The 21,622-nt window shown below is 39.3% G+C and overlaps 2 protein-coding genes across 2 annotated transcripts in view; one reads left to right on the top strand and one right to left on the bottom strand.

Annotated features, from left to right (window-relative positions):
* Positions 1 to 5,931: 5,931 nt before the first annotated feature.
* On the bottom strand, positions 5,932 to 8,422 carry LOC140679784 (E3 SUMO-protein ligase ZBED1-like). Its single transcript, XM_072915917.1, has 2 exons — positions 8,296 to 8,422; positions 5,932 to 7,797 (listed from the first exon to the last, which is right to left on the bottom strand). The coding sequence occupies exons 1-2, from the start codon at positions 8,391 to 8,393 to the stop codon at positions 6,147 to 6,149; spliced, it is 1,749 nt and encodes a 582-aa protein (XP_072772018.1). The 5' UTR covers positions 8,394 to 8,422; the 3' UTR covers positions 5,932 to 6,146.
* Positions 8,423 to 9,076: 654 nt separating this feature from the next.
* The window catches only part of grm6a (glutamate receptor, metabotropic 6a), a 46,787-nt gene continuing 34,241 nt past the window's right edge, over positions 9,077 to 21,622 (top strand). The window contains exons 1-4 of the mRNA XM_061985512.2: positions 9,077 to 9,128; positions 9,207 to 9,853; positions 10,008 to 10,622; positions 20,686 to 20,902. Of these exons, the coding sequence (XP_061841496.2) occupies positions 10,053 to 10,622; positions 20,686 to 20,902 (787 nt within the window). The 5' untranslated portion in view covers positions 9,077 to 9,128; positions 9,207 to 9,853; positions 10,008 to 10,052. The remainder of the gene's footprint in view (positions 9,129 to 9,206; positions 9,854 to 10,007; positions 10,623 to 20,685; positions 20,903 to 21,622) is intronic.

Here is a 21,622-nt window from a genome sequence, read left to right as displayed (position 1 = left end):
TGTGGTTTGGACATGTCTTCTTCGTTGGTTGTCCTGCAATTTGATTGGATGAATGCTGTGTGATGAAAACAAAGTAGATCTAATTTGATTGGCTGTTGTACTGAGACCACACCAGCTGACACACGCAACGCTGATAGACAAGTACACAATGAAAAATACGGAGCGCTCCCGAATAACTTTTTCATCTTTGGGTTTTGGGGAAATTAGCAAGTCATGTCAAGTCATGTCAATTCAAAAGGCTCAAGTCCAAGTGAAGTCACAAGTCATTGATGTTAAAGTCTAAGTCGAGTTGCAAGTCTTTTTACATTTTGTCAAGTCGAGTCTAAAGTCATCAAATTCATGACTCGAGTCTGACTCGAGTCCAAGTCATGTGACTCGAGTCCACACCTCTGCTATTTTGTATTGCAGTATCCGTCGTAGATACAGTTGTATTTGTGTTAATAGAACCCAGTTGTAGCTGGGATGCGTTGTCTTTAATCTCCTTTCTAATGAGTTCAATTTTCTTATTAAAGAAATTCATAAAGTCATCTGCCGAGTGGGTGGAGCTATTGGGAGGAGTCCCTTGTTGGGTTAGCGATGCTACTGTACTAAACAAAAATTTAGGGTCGTTTTTGTTGAGGCGGATAAGATTTGAGTAATATTTAGCTTTAGCTAAGGTAAGCATGTGTTTATACGATATTAAACTATCACTCCATGCTTGATGGAAAACCTCAAGCTTGGTCGCGCGTCATTTGCGTTCCAACTTTCTACATGATAATTTATGAGCTCTGGTTTATTCTGTAAACCATGGGGTGCGCCTTTTAGGGGCCCTTTTTTGTTTTAGCGGTGCTATACTATCAATGGTTTCGCGCAGGGCATTGTCAAAGTTGCTAGTGAGGTTATCAATAGAGCCGACATAATTTGGGAATGGTGCCATTACCGAAGGCAGTAGGTCAGCAAGAGTCATCGTTTGAGATGCCTCATTTAGCGCAAAAAAATCGTCTGGTTTGAGCCAGGTTTCGCTAAGACCAATGACGTTAAGATTGTTGTCTCTAATGACCTCATTAACTAATAACGTTTTGGGAGACAATTATCTTATGTTTAAAAAGCCCATATTATAAGTATTGGGCTGTTTTGATGAGTTTTTGTTTAAATTATCCATAGTAGCAATATTAATAATGTTGCGTTTATTATACGTAGTGCACTTTAAATAGTTTCGACCATATCTAGGAATTGCTACGACGGGAATTTTCAGATTGTTTGCTTGATGCTGCGATAGACTGATCGCATCATGATTTGCCACCTCAGTAGAATGCATATCTACCTCTGATACATTCACAACAGAAAACACATTATGTGAGTTGTGTATTATTCTAAGAGAATTGCTATGCGTACAGGGATTATCCAGCCTGGCGCTGGCTAGTTCTAGCTAGTCAGAACTAACTAGTCTCTAAGAAATCTTTAGTCAGTTCAACTAGTCTCTGAATAATATTTAGTCAGTCCAAATGTCTCTAAGTAGTCTTTAGTCAGTCCAACTAGTCTCTAAAGAATATTTAGTCAGACCAACTAGTCTCTAAAGAATATTTAGTCATTTCAACCAGTCTCTAAGGATATTCTAGTCTGTCTAACTAGTCTCTAAGGCATGGGTATCAAACTCTGGCCCGCGGGCCAAAATTGGCCCGCCGTGTAATTTCATTTGGCCCTTGAGCCAATATCAAATTAACACTAGAGCTGGCCCGCCGATTATATACAGCGGCGGTGCCGCGGTAACACCGCATTCACCGCTAATTTTCATACTTGCCAACCCTCCCGGGAGACTCCCAAATTGCGGTGCCCCTCCCGAAAATCTGCCCTGAGCTGTCGTCACGTCCGCTTTTCATCCAGTCCAACGACTTGCAACCTGTATGGCTGTGTACGTGTGTGTGCAGAAGCCGCACATATCTTGTGAATGGGCCGGCACGTTGTTAGAATGGATGAATAGCGGACGTGACGACAGTTCGTAGAGGACCTCAAAGGCAGTGCCTTTAAGGCACGCCCCCAAGACTGTGGTCCGGGTGGAATACGAGATATAATGACTGATAAACACCTTCGTTCGATAATGAAGGTTGCCTCAGCTCAAAGCCTGAGCCCCGACATTAATGAACTAGCATCCAAGAAAAGATGCCAGGTATCTGGCTTGGGCACATCAGATTAGATCAGTGTGTTGCAAACTGAGCAGTTTAAAGTCCTGAATAGTTGGTTTATTCATTGTTATTTTATTTTCAAATGTATTAGCCTGTGGAAAAAGTTAATGTTGATATTTACCTCAGAAGGCTGCAAATAGAAAAGAGGCATTCAATTTTTATTTAAATTGTATTTGATATGCCATTGATATTTTTTAATTATTATTATTATTATTATTATTATTATAAAGTTATATAAGCCTTGCTTGTTCAATATTCAATGCAAAACTTGTTTGGGTCCCTATTAAAAGGTTAATTTGTTCAACCTTGGCCCGCGGCTTTGTTTAGTTTTAGATTTTGGCCCACTCTGTATTTGAGTTTGACACCCCTGCTCTAAGGAGTCTTTAAGGTGTCTTGCCTCTGGTGAGGGTGGTCACATTTTTTTCCGCTCCCTTCTTCTCCCAGCTTGCTCTCTTTGTTTTGTCTTGTCTGAACTTTTTTGAAGTCTCTTTCTTTGCGCTGTCCTCCAAATCTAAACATCAGACATGGAAATGATCAGTTGGACTCTCGACGCAATTGACAAAATCTTTTCGACGAGGAAAAGAGGTTCGCGGGAGCATGGCTGCCCTGATGGAACCATTGCTCACGTACGTGAGAGATTCCTGGGATGAATAGAGAATCATGTGCCTCTCAGTCCTTTCCATCGAGGACGTGGAAGACATCTACCTATTTGGAACCGTGATCGTGGGGCACCTGCTGATTGGGCTGGGCATTGCTCTGGTGTATCGTCAAATTCGTAAAACGATGGCAGCCACTCAAGGAACCCAAAGGCTGTTCGTCGCAATGGAAGGTTTGGGCCGGGCTGTGGGATCACAGACTGTGGCGATTTCTGAACTGAATCGCAAGATGGATCACATCATGGAGAAGCGAAAAGGAAAAATTGAATATGAGAGCAGCCAGCATGGACGAATAGAACAGACAAGTCATTGTATTGTCTGCTCGCGGAAAACAAACATCCTCATCCATGATTTGACTCCCTCGAATGGCCTTGACGCTGTGAACAACAGGAACAGGCTGTTCTGAAAACACCCCCGAGGACACCTCAATGATGGACGCTTTTGACCTCCCTCCCTCCTCAACGACACCTGGAGTCGAACTTTTGCTTGCATGCAGAACGGCCCCAGTCTATAAACATTACATCATCACACCCAAGACAATGGGCACATACACTCCCCCTCCCCCACCCCACGCATTCACCACCGCTTGTATCCCCTCGGGGTGATGGACAGCTGGCAGCGCTTCATAGCAGCAGTCGCCCTCCAGGGTCCCAATTCCCCGCCCTTCTGTTGCGAGTTGTCGGGATTAAATGTAACGTGTTTATGTGTGCATTGCATGGAGGTTTTTTCCCACTACAGACTAGGCCCCCTTAGGAGCCCAGTCTGGATTGTATTTTTTTACTCCTCTTCTTCCCCAGCATTTTACCTTTTGTTATCTTTTACGGGGCGCCTTTGGCGACCCATCAGCGTTCCTGTTCTGTAACCCTGTACACTGTTAGTTTGTCTAATCTTGAACGGGTTTGTGCTGAAAACATAGTTTCGTTGTACTTGTGCAATGACAATAAAGTCCTATCCTATCCTATCCTATCCTATCGTAAATAATATTTAGTCAGACCAACAAGTCTCTAGAGAATATTTAGTCACTTCAACCAGTCTCTAAGGATATTCTAGTCAGTCTAACTAGTCTCTAAGGAGTCTTTAGTCAGTCAAACTAGTCCCTAACACAGGGCCGTCACTAGCTTTTAAGGACAGGGGGGGCTTAGCCCCCAGGAGATGCACAGGATGTGAGCGAACGTAGCGCACGAGCACAAAACCTCACAAACGGCTAACAAAGACTTAGAAATGATTCATTGTTATTATTATTTCAGTGAGTTTATTTTCAATGTGTGTTCAGTACAACAACAAACATGGGTTAGCACAGTGACATTTTGTTTACAGCATCAACAAGAAACAATTACTTGCATGATCCTTCAAGATACACTGAAACACAATGAAAGTCATGGCATTAGCCTCTATGTTATTACTTCACAACATAGAGGCTAATGCCACGACTTTCGCTCACAATACAATAATTGTTTGTTCCCAAATATTTTGAAGTTGCACAGATTACATTTTGGGCACATATGTGACTAAAATGGTTGTAAATTCAAGCTCTGGAAATATTACTTAATTACTTGAATTAAAGTAATATCTGGATCGAGATAATTTGGCTTATATATAATATATTTATATATATATATATTATGGCAAGTCGTTAAGGAAATTAAATATATATGGAAGTCTGAATAGAGAAACGTTTATATATACTGTAAATAAGAAAGACTTAGAGTCCGTCAGCTGATCTGAAAAAGAGCCAAAGCTGTCAAAGAGCTGAGGGACCATCTTCAAATTTCAATGCTGAAACAAATAATGCAAACAACAAAATGTAACTTCCAGGGCTTGGGATTGACGTAGTCCCGTCGTCCCGGGTACGGTAAAAAAATGCACGGGACGAAATTAAATGCTCTCCGGGACAATGGCTTTTAACCATGTTTTTTCTTTTTATGTATTTATTCATTTTACATTTTATATTAAATGTCTTGGTTTTTCCTCCATCTGAAAATCCTATGAAATGTTTAACAAGCCACCCTATAACAATACAACAGCTATTAATGTAACAATACAATAAAACGAATATATTTAATGATGTTTTTTTCATTATTTTAACAATAGGCTAATGTATATTACTTTACCTGGATTCTAAAAGAAACACAAAACTTAAAAACGAAATTATTTACAATTGCAGACACAAGGTTTCGTGCAGCTTCACTCATTGTAAAGGAAGACGGAAGTCCACGCAGGAGAAAAATGACTACAAAGATGGTGTCTGGGTTTTTCTTATATACATCTATAAATACATATTAAGTCTTTCATACATACATACATACATACATACATACATACATATATATATATACTGTATATATATATATATATACTGTATATATATATATGAAAGACTTAAAGGTATACGAGATAGGCACCAGCTCCCCCCGCGACCCCAAAGGGAATAAGCGGTAAAAAATGGATGGATGGATAGAGGATGTTGTGGATCATGTTGACTATTGGTCCTCCTAATTGTCAATCATTCTGGTGATGTTACGTAGTATATATATATATATATATATATATATATATATATATATATATCAAATAAAACAAATGGCTTTTCGATAAGCCATTTTTTATTTATTTATTTATTACAACGCCAAAATAGGCCTAACAACGCCAATGGTTGTAATTCTGTAGCACTTTGAGGTTTGGAATCAAATGTAAAGTAGATTACAAATACAATCTATTATATAAATAAATTATATATATATATATATATATATATATATATATATATATATATATATATATATATATATATATATATATGTCCTTACGTAACATCACCAGAATGATTGACAATTAGGAGGACCAATAGTCAACATGATCCACCCAGAAATAAATAAAACAAATGGCTTATCGATAAGCCATTTAAAAAAAAAAATGTTTTAATATTTATTTATATGTATTAGGGCTGCAGCTAACGATTATTTTTCTATCGATTAATCTATAGATTATTTTTTCGATTAATCGGTTAATCTATAGATTATTTTTTTCGATTAATCTATAGATTATTTTTCCTTTTACCGATTTTTTTATTTATTTAAAATTAAGATGAAAAAAATACATTTAGGCCAGTTTTTTCAAAAGGCATGGCTTTTATTTCCAAAAAAAAAAAGTATGGCCACTCAGTCAACATTGAAAACATGGCAAAACATTCTGTAACACTGTAAACATTTGTGCCAATCTAAATATTCTGGAGCACTGTAAACATTAAGTATTGCTTTTAAAATGTGCAAAATAAACATCCAGTCCAACACAGTACACTATAACCAATTCTACTCATTCCAGTGAGTGACTAACAGTTGTAATGAAGAAAGGTTAGCATGTCTACATGCTCTGGGGTGAGGCTGGTTCTTTTCTTGTTTACAATATTCCCAGCAGCTGAAAATAGGCGCTCAGAAGGGGTCGATGTGGCTGGAACTGAGAGGTAAGACCGAGCCAGCATTGCCAGATTTGGAAACCTTGCCTGATGTTCTTTCCACCATTTTAATGGGTTTTCATCCTTGGAAATGGGGGATTCTCCAAAATAAGACACTAACTCGTTTCTGACCATTTCAGCATCATTACTGTCATTGTTGTCTTCCTCATTGTTGCTGAGTTCATCTGAATCTGAGCCAAGAAGTGTGTCTAGTAAAGATACAGGCCGCCTGTCAGCATCTGGTCTTTCCACTTGCATTGCTGTGCCCTGTTGAGCGTGTGTCTCCTTTTCCCTTCTTTTCTCCTCCAGAACTATTGCATGCAGCTTGTATTGAACTTTTAAACACTCATCTGCAGTCAGGAATTTCAGCTTCCTGAATCGTGGGTCAAGTGCAGCTGCTAATATGCACACATTTGGTCCATCATCTTTGAATGTGGTCTCGGCTTCCCACCTGGATGTTATCTCACGTGCAGCAGTGACCTGGAAACACTTGATTGATGCATTTTCAAAAGCAGTTTGTGTAGCCTTCCGAAGCCCTTTGACCAGCAGAGGGACAGCGGAAACTGTTACATAAGATTCTCCACTCAGGTACACAGTTGCACATTCAAAAGGTTTCAGAACTTGTTCAAGTTCTTCAAGCAAGCTCCACTGGTCAGCCTTAAGATCCAGAAAATGCTTCCCTCTTTGAGTGACCTCCGGATCTGACAGAGTTGCTGTTATTGGCCACCTCTGCTCAAGCAGGCGACTAATCATGTAAAAGGAACTGTTCCATCTCACAGACACATCTTGTATGAGGCTGTGGTCTGGAGAACCCATTTGTTTTTGCTTAACCTTTAGTTTTGTACTGGATAGCTCACTTTTTCTGAAGTGCTCGACCAAACTTCTTGCTGCTCCTAAAGCTCTGCTGATGTGGTTGTCCTTTAGAGCATGGTTAACTACAAGCTGTAGAGTATGGCCAACACATCTGAGGGATGAAACACCATGTCTTTCCTCAAGAACTCTTAAAGCTGCAACAACATTTGCAGCATTGTCATGTACAATGACTTGTACTAGTTTTATGTTTATTTCAAACTTATTGACAACATCCTCAATCCAAGAGGCAATGTTTTCTGCAGTGTGCTTTTCATTGAGGGGCATTGTTGTCAAGTTAATTGAGGTAAGCTCCCACTCATCATTAACAAAGTGAATGGTGACACCAAGGTAAGCTTCAGTGGCCATACTTGTCCATGCATCAGTTGTGAGTGTCAGTTTTCCTTTCACATTTTTCAGGATTGCTTTGACTTCATTCATTTTCTTTGTGTATTTTTGCTCCATAAGCTTAGTGAAGTGGGTTCTTGATGGTAGTGTGTAGCCAGAGTGAAACCGTTTGATCATTTTTTGAAACCCTTCCCCTTCTACCATATTTAATGGCCTCATGTCTATGACCATCATTTCCAGGACACCATCAGTCAGGTCAGCGGCCACTTGGGGTGTGCATTCAGTCCCATGCCTCTTTGGAAAAAAATCCTGGACACTGCTTTGTCGTTTGCTGCAACATAAGAGACAACAATTAATTTTCATTTTAAATATACCCAAATACAGCTTACTTTAATACAAAAGGTTAATTAAACTACACACATTATCTTGTTAAATTGGTTTAATAACACAACAATGATAGTATGATTAAAGTGAAGTTAATTGTTCGTTTGTACATAGTATATGTAACTGTTAATGTTGTAAAAGGTATTTGCACAACTTATTAACGTTAGCGTTAAAGATAGTATATGTAACTGTTAATGTTGTAAAAGGTATTTGCACAACTTATTAACGTTAGCGTTAAAGATAGTATATGTAACTGTTAATGTTGTAAAAGGTATTTGTACAACTTATTAACGTTAGCGTTAAAGAGGAGCGCGTCTTTGTAAACACTGAACAGGCACGCCAAACGCGCCTCTCAGAGCGAAACGGTGCTTTAGTTTATGAATTTACAACGCAGATACAAATGACACATTCATGTTTTTTTGTAATGATGACAACGTATACTCACGCGGATGATTGACTCGTTGATGGTGATGGGAAGAACGCTGTCGGATGTTTTCTTTTTAGATGCTCGTTCATAGCCGTTGTGCTGCTGTGATACGCCATTTCCGCTCGACACAGTGTGCATAAAACAACATTATTAGGCTGTTTATTAAAATACTCCCACACTTTTGACGACTTTTGGCGTGTTTTTTTCCCCTCGCTCGCATCGTTTGCTCTGCGCTCCGCCATGACAGTGGTGTGACGTAAATATGCGACGCGCCGACGCACAAAAATGACGTCGATGTATTTACGTAACCGATGACGTCGACTATGTCGACGCGTCGTTTCAGCCTTAATATGTATCATTATTCTCCTACTCACCTTTCCAGAAGAGGCCTCTCCCCTCTCACTTTATGTGCTCCTCTGCCCTGACTCCTACAGGTCAATAGGGGTTGTGGAGTGATTATTATTATTATCTACTGATGATAGTCATACGTGAATGAGCTCAGCTCCTGTTCTCCTCATTGTGTAAAGTGAGAAACACAGCTGATGCTCCAGAAGGAAGTAACCCCAAAGATAGCAAATGGTAAAAAAGAGTGCACATTTAACTTTATAAATAACCAGGACCTTCGTGATGCATTTCAGGCTAACTAGCTAACTAAGTAGCAGCATTGTTTTAGAGTGGGAATGTAACTTTTTGTCAAACACAGACCTGGTGTAAAGTGGAGCTAATACATTTTAATACAAGCAGTGATGAATACTTACTTTCTTGAAAAAGTTTCTTATGTCCATTTTGCATCCGTTCACGTTCTTGTTCTGCAGTGCTGTGTGCTAATATGCTTCGTACAGGCAAGCAAGGTCGCAGAGAAAATGCGGACTGGATTTTGAGTGATGTGGGCATTTTCTATATGAACAAGTCCAAGGACCGCAAGCAAGGTCGCAGAGAAAATGCGGACTGGATTTTGAGTGATGTCGGCATTTTCTATATGAACAAGTGGAATGGATTGGATACTGACGCACTAAAGGGGCTCTCTACCTTATGCTATGAAGTGAGGGGAAACTGAGTGAATAATGACAGGTTATATGATTATTTATTTAAACTCATATTCGGGCCACTTTATAATGAATATGTCGGCATGTATTTGTAAAAAAAAAAATATATATATATATTTTTTTAACACCAAATTATTTAGGGGGGCTTAAGAATATTTTAGGGGGGCTTGAGCCCCCCTAAAATAGGCCTAGCAACGCCAATGCCCTAACATTTGACTTAATATCTAAACCAAATCAAAGTGGATCAAACTGTGTCTTTAAGCTGCCGAGCATGAAAAACCAACAGTCTCCACTAGAGGTCAGTGTATGCTCATGACTACATCACTCTAATTGCACACCACACACACACACACACACACATACATACACATGTACACGCACGCACACACATATGTTGTGCTGATTGGAGTGTCAGGCAGAGGTGGACAAGTTCCACATCAGTTAAGTGAGCAGGACTGCAGCAGAACTTCACAGCTGTGAAGTCATGATGTGAGTCCCCATCGTTCACCCGGGAGGAGGAACTTCCTGCGGTAAGTTTCTTCTTCTTCATTAACTCCATGTGCTAATGGTGATTCTTCATGATTAATCATTCAACAGCATGAAGTAGTGATAATATTACAAATTAGGAAGGTGTGGTTCTGGTTCCAGTGTCATCTTCAAGTTATCATCTTTGGTGGGTTTCAGGCTCCACGAGCAGGATGAAGACCGTCAAGTGAACTTCGCATAAGAATGACATCATCAGTCTCTGCCCCCCCGTCCCTCTTCCTCATCCTCTTCCTCTTGGGTCGCGAGCACCCCGTCGCCGCCCGGCTACCACGGCTACGCCTCCTCGTGTTCCTGTGCTTGTGGACGGACCAGGAGGGGCTGCGGGCGACGGCCTCTCATCAACACTTCCACCCGCACTCCATCAAGATTCCGGGCGACATCACCCTGGGCGGCCTGTTCCCCATCCACGCTCGTGGACCCCACGGCCTGCCCTGCGGCGAGCTGAAGAAGGAGAAGGGCATCCACCGCATGGAGGCCATGCTGTACGCCTTAGACCAAATCAACAGCGACCCTGAGCTGCTGCCCAACATCACGCTCGGTGCTCGCATCCTGGACACGTGCTCCAGGGACACCTACGCCCTGGAACAGTCCCTCACCTTCGTCCAGGCTCTGATCCAGAAGGACACGTCCGACATCCGCTGCTCCGACGGCGCACCGCCGATCATCCGAAAACCGGAGCGAGTGGTGGCGGTTATCGGCGCCTCGGCCAGCTCTGTGTCCATCATGGTGGCCAACATCCTGCGTCTCTTTGAGGTAGCCCGCACTCAAACGTTACATCATCCATACTGAGTAGTGACCTTCTTTGTCAAATAGACTTTATTTACCTTACAAGGGGGAAATGATGTGGTTGTAGTGCACAAAACATTAGGTAAAAAGACATGCACCTGGGGATAAGTTGATTGACAACACTAAATGGGCCCTAGTGTGTGAATGTGAGTGTGAATGTTGTCTGTCTATCTGTGTTGGCCCTGCGATGAGGTAGCGACTTGTCCAGGGTGTACTCCGCCTTCCGCCCGATTGTAGCTGAGATAGGCTCCAGCGCCCCCGCGACCCCGAAGGGCAGGGGCGCCGAAAAGGGGGGGTAAAGGAGACGGATTCTAGGGGCCCATGATGGAGGGGGCCAAGAGAGGCCCCTAATGATGATGAAATTATAATACAGAAAAAATAATGACACTGTGTTGGGGGCCCTGTAAAGATTCTTTTCATGGGGCCCAAAATCCCTAGCGGCGCCCCTGCCGAAGGGAATAAGCGGTAGAAAATGGATGGATGGATGGACATGAAAACAAGAGGGAAAGATGTTAAAAGAGCACAGAGCTGATGCAACCAGCTGCCACTTCAGCGGCACCATTTCTACATACAGCTACAAAAGTAAAACACAACAAAAATACAGAAAAAATTGCCATTTCAATACTCACATACTATATATATATATATATATATATATATATATATATATATATATATATATATATATATATATATATAAAATGTACGGATGTATATATGTATTTATTGTGTATGTATATATTATATTCATATATATAATAATCATATATATGTATATGTGTATATGTATATACAAACCCCGTTTCCATATGAGTTGGGAAATTGTGTTAGTATTCCGTTTATATTTACATATAAATGGAATACAGTGATTTGCAAATTCTTTTCAACCCATATTCAATTGAATGCACTACAAAGACAAGATATTTGATGTTCAAACTCATAAACTTTATTTTTTTTTTGCAAATAATAATTCACTTAGAATTTCATGGCTGCAACACATGTCAAAGTAGTTGGGAAAGGGCATGTTCACCACTGTTACATCACCTTTTCTTTTAACAACACTCAATAAACGATTGGGAACTGGGGAAACTAATTGTTGGAGCTATGAAAGTGGAATTCTTTCCCATTCTTGTTTTATGTAGAGCTTCAGTCGTTCAACAGTCCGGGGTCTCCGCTGTCGTATTTTACGCTTCATAATGCGCCACACATTTTTGATGGGAGACAGGTCTGGACTGCAGGCGGACCAGGAACGTACCCGCACTCTTTTTTTACAAAGCCACGCTGTTGTAACACGTGCTGAATGTGGCTTGGCATTGTCTTGCTGAAATAAGCAGGGGCGTCCATGAAAAAGACGGCGCTTAGATGGCAGCATATGTTGTTCCAAAACCTGTATGTACTTTTCAGCATTAATGGTGCCTTCACAGATGTGTAAGATACCCATGCCTTGGGCACTAATGCACCCCCATACCATCACAGATGCTGGCTTTTGAACTTTGCGTCGATAACAGTCTGGATGGTTCGCTTCCCCTTTGGTCCGGATGACACGAAGTCGAATATTTCCAAAAACAATTTGAAATGTGGACTCGTCAGACCACAGAACACTTTTCCACTTTGCTTGAGTCCATCTTAGATGATATCGGGCCCAGAGAAGCCGGCGGCGTTTCTGGATGTTGTTGATAAATGGCTTTCGCTTTGCATAGTAGAGCTTTAACTTGCACTTACAGATGTAGTGACGAACTGTATTTAGTGACAGTGGTTTTCTGAAGTGTTCCTGAGCCCATGTGGTGATATCGGTTATGTCGATTTTTGATACAGTGCCGTCTGAGGGATCGAAGGTCGCGGTCATTCAATGTTGGTTTCCGGCCATGCCGCTTACATGGAGTGATTTTTCCAGATTCTCTGAACCTTTTGATGATATTATGGACCGTTGATGTTGAAATCCCTAAATTTCTTGCAATTGCACTTTGAGAAACGTTGTTCTTAAACTGTTTGACTATTTGCTCACGCAGTTGTGGACAAAGGTGTGTACCTCGCCCCATCCTTTCTTGTGAAAGACTGAGCATTTTTTGGGAAGCTGTTTTTATACCCAATCATGGCACCCACCTGTTCCCAATTAGCCTGCACACCTGTGGGGTGTTCCAAATAAGTGTTTGATGAGCATTCCTCAACTTTATCAGTATTTATTACCACTTTTCCCAACTTCTTTGTCACGTGTTGCTGGCATCAAATTCTAAAGTTAATGATTATTTGCAAAAAAAAAAGAAAGTTTATCAGTTTGAACATCAAATATGTTGTCTTTGTAGCATATTCAATTGAATATGGGTTGAACATGACTTGCAAATGATTGTATTCTGTTTATATTTACATCTAACACAATTTCCAAACTCATATGGAAACGGGGTTTGTATGTATGTATGTATATATATATATATATATATATATATATATATATATATATATACATGTATATATATATATATATATATATATATATATATATATATATATACATGTATGTGTATATATATACAGTATGTATGTATTGTGTATATATCTATGTATGTATATATATATATATATATATACAGTATGTATGTATTGTGTATATATCTATGTATATATATATATATATATATATATATATATATATATATATATATATATATATACTGTATATGTATATATATATACTGTATATATACTATATATATATATATATATATATATATATATATATATATATATATATATACACATACGGGGCGGTATAGCTCGGTTGGTAGAGTGGCCGTGCCAGCAATTTGAGGGTTCCAGGTTCGATCCCCGCCTCCGCCATCCTAGTCACTGCCGTTTGTGTCCTTGGGAAAGACACTTTACCCACCTGCTCCCAGTGCCACCCACACTGGTTTAAATTCTAACTTAGATATTGGGTTTCACTATGTAAAACGCTTTGCCTTTGAGTCACTAGAGAAAAAGCGCGATATAAATATAATTCACTTCACTTCACTAATATTCATATATATATATATATATATATATATATATGTCTGTGTGTGTGTGTGTGTATGTGTGTGTATGTATATATATATATATATATATATATATATATATATATCTCCATCCATCCATCCATCCATTTCCTACCGCTTATTCCCTTCGGGGTCGCGGGGGGCGCTGGAGCCTATCTCAGCTACGATCGGGCGGAAGGCGGTGTACACCCTGGACAAGTCGCCACCTCATTGCAGGGCCAACACAGATAGACAGACAACATTCACACACTAGGGCCAATTTAGTGTTGCCAATCAACCTATCCCCAGGTGCATGTCTTTGGAGGTGGGAGGAAGCCGGAGTACCCGGAGGGAAGCCACGCAGTCACGGGGAGAACATGCAAACTCCACACAGAAAGCTTCGTATTGTGAGGCAGATGCACTAACCCCTCTCTTCCACCGTGCTGCCCCATATATATATATATATATATATATATATATATATATATATATATATATATATATATATATATATATATATATATATATATAGTAAGGCTGCAGCTAACGATTATTTTTCTATCGATTAATCTATGGATTATTTTTTCGATTAATCGGTTAATCTATAGATTATTTTTTTCGATTAATCTATAGATTATTTTTCCTTTTACCAATTATTTTTTTAATTTAAAATGAAGATGAAAAAATAAATGTAGGCCAGTTTTTTCAAAAGGCATGGCTTTTATTTACAAAAAAAAAAGTATGGCCACTCAGTCAACATTGACAACAACATGACAAAATATTCTGTAACAATGTAAACATTTAACAAAATTAAAAGTAGCTTATTTGCTTTTAATGTGCAAATATAAAAGTAAACATCCAGTGCAAATCTTAATATTCTGCAATAGTATAAGCATTTCAAAAGTAAAAGTATTGCTTATTTTGCTTTAAAATGTGCAAAAATAAAGATAAACATCCAATTCAAAAAAGTGCAAAACGGAAATATTCTGTAACAACAGTGTAAACATTTCAACAAAAGTAAAAGTATTGCTTATTTGCTAAAATGTGCAAAAATAAAGATAAACATCCAATACAAAAAAGTGCAAAAACGAAATATTCTGTAACAACAGTGTAAACATTTCAACAAAAGTAAAACTTTTGCTTATTTTGCTTAATAACACAACAATGATAGTATGATTAAAGTGAAAGTTAATTGTTGGTTTGTACATAGTATACGTAATTGTTAATGTTGTAAAAGGTATTTGCACAACTAATTAACGTTAGCGTTAAAGAGGAGCGCGTCTTTGTAAACACTGAACAGGCACGCCAAACGCTCCTCTCAGAGCGAAACGGTGCTTTAGTTTATGAATTTACAACGCAGATACAAATGACACATTCATGTTTTTGTGTAATGATGACAACGTATACTCACGCGGACGATTGACTAGTTGATGGTGATGGCAAGAACGCTGCCGTTGTGCTGCTATGATAGGCCATTTCCGCTCGACACAGTGTGCATACAACAACATTATTAGCAGAGGTGGGTAGAGTAGCCAGAAATTTTACTCAAGTAAGAGTACTGTTACTTTAGAGATTTATTACTCAAGTAAAAGTAAGAAGTAGTCACCCAAATATTTACCTGAGTAAAAGTAAAAAGTATGTTGTGAAAAAACTACTCAAGTACTGAGTAACATACACACACATATCCTATATATATATATATATATATATATATATATATATATATATATATATATATATATATATATATATATATATATATATATACATACACACACACACACACACACACACACACACACACATATATGTATATATATATATATATATATACATACATTGATATATACAGTATATAATTTATATTTATTTATTTTGCCGTTTTTGTTTACATGTTAAAGGTGTTTTAATAATTATACATGCATGTTTAACATATAGATTCCTTTCTTTCATGAAGACAAGAATATAAGTTGGTGTATTACCTGATTCTGATGACTTGCATTGATTGTAATCAGGAAGTAGTGCTGGTAACGTCCACGTTTTCAAATGGAGGAGAAAAAAAGTTCCTCCTTTCTGTCTAATACCACATGAAAGTGGTTGTTATTTGGCATCTTATTTGTCCACCTTCCATATTCGTTTTTATACCCTTTACAAGAAATACATTGGCGGCAAACTCCGTAGCTTGCTAGCTTGTTTGCGCTGGCTTTCGGAGACTCTTATTTTGAAAGCGCAGGCGCGATGGAGCGGGACTTTTATTGTGAAGACAGGAACTGTGCAGTCAGTCTTTACGGTTGAAATAAAAAAGGGTCTTTTTTCCTTCACACTTTTGATTGATTGATTGGAACTTTTATTAGTAGATTGCACAGTACAGTGCATATTCCGTACAATTGACCACTAAATGGTAACACCCGAAGTTAGCTCGGAGCCAGTCAGGTCATGTGACCCCTGGCTCTGTTTGATTGGTCCAACGTCACCAGTGACTGCATCTGATTGGTGGAACGAAGTGAAACGTCACCAGTAAGGCAGGCACTTTGAAGGTCTGTCTGACAGACCAAAACAAACAAAGCGTGCATTAACAGATCGATAAAAATTAGTAGCGAGTAGCGAGCTGAATGTAGATAAAAGTAGCGGAGTAAAAGTAGCGTTTCTTCTTAGGCCGTTTATTGAAATACTCCCACACTTTTGACGACTTTTGGCGTGCTTTTTTCCCCTCGCTCGCACCGCTCGCATCGTCTGCTTTGCGCTCCGCCATGACGGTAGTGTGACGTAAATATGCGACGCGTCGACGAACAAAAACGTCCTCGACGTATTTACGTAACCGATGACGTCGACTACGTCGACGCGTCGTTTCAGCCCTAATATATAGGAATGCAGCTGAGATAGATATATGTATATGAATATGTATGGATACTGCTTGTATTCCGACACGTGACTTCTTCCCAGAAGTGAAAAAAAGCGGTGGTCAACCAAGCCAAGATGGCTGTTGTGCAACTATCTGAGTATGCAAGGAACCTAGATCTTCCTGCAAAAAGCAGATACGAACAAAAAAATAAAACTACGCAATGGAATCTGTCTATGTACTTTATCAAAAAAGTTTTGTCAGGTTTCATCTGACCACAGAACTTTATTCCAGGAGGTCTTATCTTTGTCCATGTGATGTCAGATGAAACAAAAATTGAGCTGTTTGGCCACAATACCCAGCAATATGTTTTGAGGAGAAAAAGTGAGGCCTTTAATCCTAGGAACACCATCCCTACCGTCAAGCGTGGTGGTGGTAGTATTATGCTCTGGGCCTGTTTTGCTGCCAATGCAAAACAGTGCTTTACAGAGAGTAAATGGTTCAGCCCGGAGGTTGGGTCTTGGGCGCAGTTAGGTGTTCCAACAGGACAATGACCCCAAACACACATCAAAAGTGGTAAAGGAATGGCTAAATCAGGCTAGAATTAAGGTTTTAGAATGGCCTTCCCAAAGTCCCGACAATGTGTGGACAATGCTGAAGAAACAAGTCCATGTCAGAAAACCAAGAAATTTAGCTGAACTGCACCAATTTTGTCAAGAGGAGTGGTCAAAAATTCAACCAGAAGCTTGTGGATGGCTACCAAAAGCGCCTTATTGCAGTGAAACTTGCCAAGGGACATGTAAGCAAATATTAACATTGCTTTTGACCCAGCAGATTTGGTCACATTTTCAGTAGACCCATAATAAATTCATAAAACCAAACCTCATGAATGTTTTTTGTGACCAACAAGTATGTGCTCCAATCACTCTATCACAAAAAATTAAGAGTTGTAGAAATTATTGGAAACTCAAGACAACCATGACATTATGTTCTTTACCCAAGACTATATATCCATCCATCCATTTTCAAACGCATTAATAAGTGTGGAGCGAGTTTTTTGCAATTTGCTAATCCTCCTTTGTAATGGATTTAAATGGGTGTAATTTTGAATTTTATTATGGTGATAGGACGTTTCTTATAATATCCACAAAGTTCAGTGACAATGTCTGGTGACATTTTGTGATTGTTGGATTTTTTTTTTTTGGCACCATGACCAGGGAAGGTTGTTTGCATTGGGTCATTTCAATAAATGCTGCACATTCAGAGTTTAATAAAAGGTCATTGACCAGGAAAAAGTCATGTTGTCCACTTGATGGTGACAAAATGTCAGCATCTAAAATGTTAGACCTTGAAAATGAATGCAATCTCGTGAGCCAAGTAGAAGTCGTTGGAGCGCCGTAATTTGAACACCCCTGGTCTAAAGTCTTCTGGGTTTTTGCTTTTAGGCGAAAAGGTGTATGTATTGACCCGATCACTGACCTTAAAACGACACACGTTGCCTATCAGGTAACCATTCGCGGTTAAATGAATAATGTAGAAAATGTTTTGGAAAAAATACAAATAAATTGCGTGGTTAATCTGCAACTATACATGATTACAGGATCCATCCATCCATTTTCTACCGCTTATTCCCTTCGGGGTCGCGGGGGGCGCTGGAGCCTATCTCAGCTACAATCGGGCGGAAGGCGGGGTACACCCTGGACAAGTCGCCACCTCATCGCAGGGCCAACACAGATAGACAGACAACATTCACACTCACATCCACACACATTTCTTGTAATTAGTCAGAAAACATAGTACATCAGTCATTTTAAATACTTAGTTATTTTTACCTGCTAAGATACCCGCAATAATTACACAAAGTAATGAAACGAGCAATAGCTTCAGCACCGAAACTTGTGCACTCATTTGCTATTTTTACTGGAACACACACACACACACACACACACACACACACTCACACAAGCTGTCTGCACGCTGGATTAATACTTTAAGCAATTTGTGTCTGCTTGACTGCTGCTTTTAATGCTTTTAATAACTGTGTGTGTGTGTGTGTGTGTGTGTGTGTGTGTGTGTGTGTGTGTGTGTGTGTGTGTGTGTGTGTGTGTGTGTGTGTGTGTGTGTGTGTGTGTGTGTGTGTGAGAGAGAGACAAAAAGCTTGCAAGTGTAAGTAGGTAAAGGTGAAAAAACTGTTACTATAATATGACTTCCTGCTACTATTTCTTGTCAGGTGTGAAATTAATTCATCTTTTGTGTTACTCTGGCAACACGTAACCTAATGAACGTCCGGCACAGTCTGCTTTTCGCCGCTGGTTGCATACTAATCTGTCAACGATGGCACACACACACACACACACACACACACACACACACACACACACACACACACACACACACACACACACACTAATGTGATTGTTATTCGCTGGATTGAACAGTGGCACACATTTAGCTGTTACACAACTTTAATCTTTTTGTCTCCTGGCCGCCATTTTGCCTCATCGGCTCCGCCCACTTTGACCTTTTAGTACGTTGTGTTGTTTTTGTTCCAACAAAGGCTGCAAACGAAAAAATTTAAGCCGCTTTTATACATTTTGTACATCAAAGATGTACTACCTTTTCTTCTCTACCGATACAAGTCTTGGCCGATATCGATCCGATACGATATCAACAGGAATCTTACATACTGTAAGATTCCTGTAAGATTTGTAATGTGTCTTTTTTTTAAATCTTTAATTTATTATTAACTGTCTGGAATAGACTTATGCTGTCTTTAATGTGAAGTGGAGTGGTAATTGTTTCATTGGCGACACCTATTGGCCACAATAATTTATTAAGCTAAGTTCAGGATTCGGGATGGGTACCAATCACATTTGATCTGAAACGGTACCATTTCCGGTACCTGGGAATCGATACCAGTACCAATTTTTGGTACTTTGGTGTGTGTTAATAAATATGAATTGTTTTTGATAATAAAATCTCATTTTTTAAGATTTAAAAAATGAGCTGATTATGACAACTGCTATCCAGTTGTTGTATCTTGTTAAAATATCATCATATTATCATTGGCAAATATTTGCAATTACAGTTGCAAGTCCAAGATGTGTATAGTTTAAGGTGTTTTTTGTATTTTATTGTTGCACCCTAAAAAGTGTTAATACTCTAATTATTGTACTTGTCAAGCACCAGCTTTTTTTTTTTAAACGTGCATCTGAGTTGCAGTTTTCATTAACAAATTTGGAGGTGTTAAAATCGCGATGCAAAATCGCTAATGCTAATCAGTAGCTTGTCAATAGCAAAGCCCACGTGTATTGGCATCAAGCTAGTGCATTTTTGAGACAGTGCTTTAAAATAAATTTCTTTGTTGGTATTGGAAATTGCAATATTACCTAGACTGAGTCCGCTCTCAGTGCTGCTGGCGTAACGTCACGCGCAACCCAGGTACAGACACACGACACCTTAGGGTTTTACATGAATCGATGCCTGGTAGGACCGGCGGGATTTGGTCTGTGCTTAAAAAAAGTACCTCTTCATGACGCGGTAAGCTGAATGATGCGGACACGATTGTTACTGGATAGTTTTTGATACGCTTCAGTCTTGGACACTTTGTGTTTATGAAGACCTATATACATACAATATTCATATAAATCATGAGACAAAGACCGTTTCTACTTTGGAATTCACCTGGAACATAACTCTTGTGATAAACACTGTATGTGTGTATGTATATATGTACAAACCCCAAAACCAGTGAAGTTGGAACGTTGTGTAAATCGTAAATAAAAACAAAATTCAATGATTTGCAAATCCTTTTCAACTTATATACAATTGAATAGACTGCAAAAACAAGATATTTAATGTTTGAACTGGAAAACTTTGTTATTTTTTTGCAAATATTAGCTCATTTGGAATTTGATGCGGGCAGCACGGTGAAACAGGGGTTAGTGCATGTGCCTCACAATACGAAGGTCCTGAGTAGTCCTGAGTGACAATCTACAATGTAAATAGTCACAAAAATAAAGAAAACGCATTGAATGAGAAGGTGTGTCCATACTTTTGGCCTGTACTGTATATATGTGAGTATGTGTGTATGTATGTATGCATGTATTTATGTGAGTATGTGTGTATGTATGTATTTATATGTATGTATGTACAGTAATTGTGTCTTTCTGTCGTCCTTCAGATCCCTCAGGTGAGCTACGCGTCCACGGCTCCAGAACTGAGCGACAACAATCGCTACGACTTCTTCTCTCGGGTGGTTCCTCCAGACTCCTACCAGGCTCAGGCCATGTTGGACATTGTCAAAGCTTTGGGCTGGAACTACGTGTCCACGCTGGCCTCCGAGGGCAACTACGGCGAGAGCGGAGTGGACGCCTTCGTGCAGATCTCCCGGGAGGCTGGTAACATCACGCCGCCTCATCTTCCTTTTGAAAAATATACATTAATGTAGCTTCAGCCCAGAGGTTCTGAAGCCTTTTAGTCATAATTTTTGCGCTTAAGAAACCTCTCTATGACTTTAGCTCCGGACGTCTTCCGTTTGTTTGATATTGTCATTACTGTCACAAGTGGTGGAAAAGTGTTTTACAACTGAGTACCACCGCTGGAATTTATTTTTATTTTTGGTAGTCCTCTAGAGAGCGCTCACGGCCCAACAATGGTTAAGAAACACTGCATTAGCCAAAATCTTCCCCAACAGTCTATAAAGCCAACAAAAGTAAGAGGAATGCAAAAAAAATAAAATTCTTTATATTTAAACTGTAGGACGATGCTAAACATGTTACACAGAGAGGAAGAACAAGTAGGAGCAGGCAAGCTAATTGCTAAGCTAGCTTGAAACAAGCCAAGGACTAAGTGCTTAGTGAAGTGTAGATGGAAGCAGAAATGAATTACCTGGAAATGAACGACTAGGAGAGAGGATGATATAGCAACTGTTAGATTGCTCTGTTGCTGTTTGATGAACACTGTCAGGCATGTGAGAGGAAAACGGATCAGTCCGTAAATCACAAAGCTCAAGGAGAACTGCACTTTTTTTGGAAGTTTGCCTATTGTTCGCAATCATTATCAAAAGACATGACGACAGATATATTTTTTTATTTTATATAGTAAATAAGAAGTCCGCT

Source organism: Nerophis lumbriciformis, linkage group LG23, assembly GCF_033978685.3.
Source record: "Nerophis lumbriciformis linkage group LG23, RoL_Nlum_v2.1, whole genome shotgun sequence".
NCBI classification, from domain to species: domain Eukaryota; kingdom Metazoa; phylum Chordata; class Actinopteri; order Syngnathiformes; family Syngnathidae; genus Nerophis; species Nerophis lumbriciformis.
Note: the sequence above shows the minus strand (reverse complement) of the source record. Positions and strands in the feature narration are given on the sequence as shown.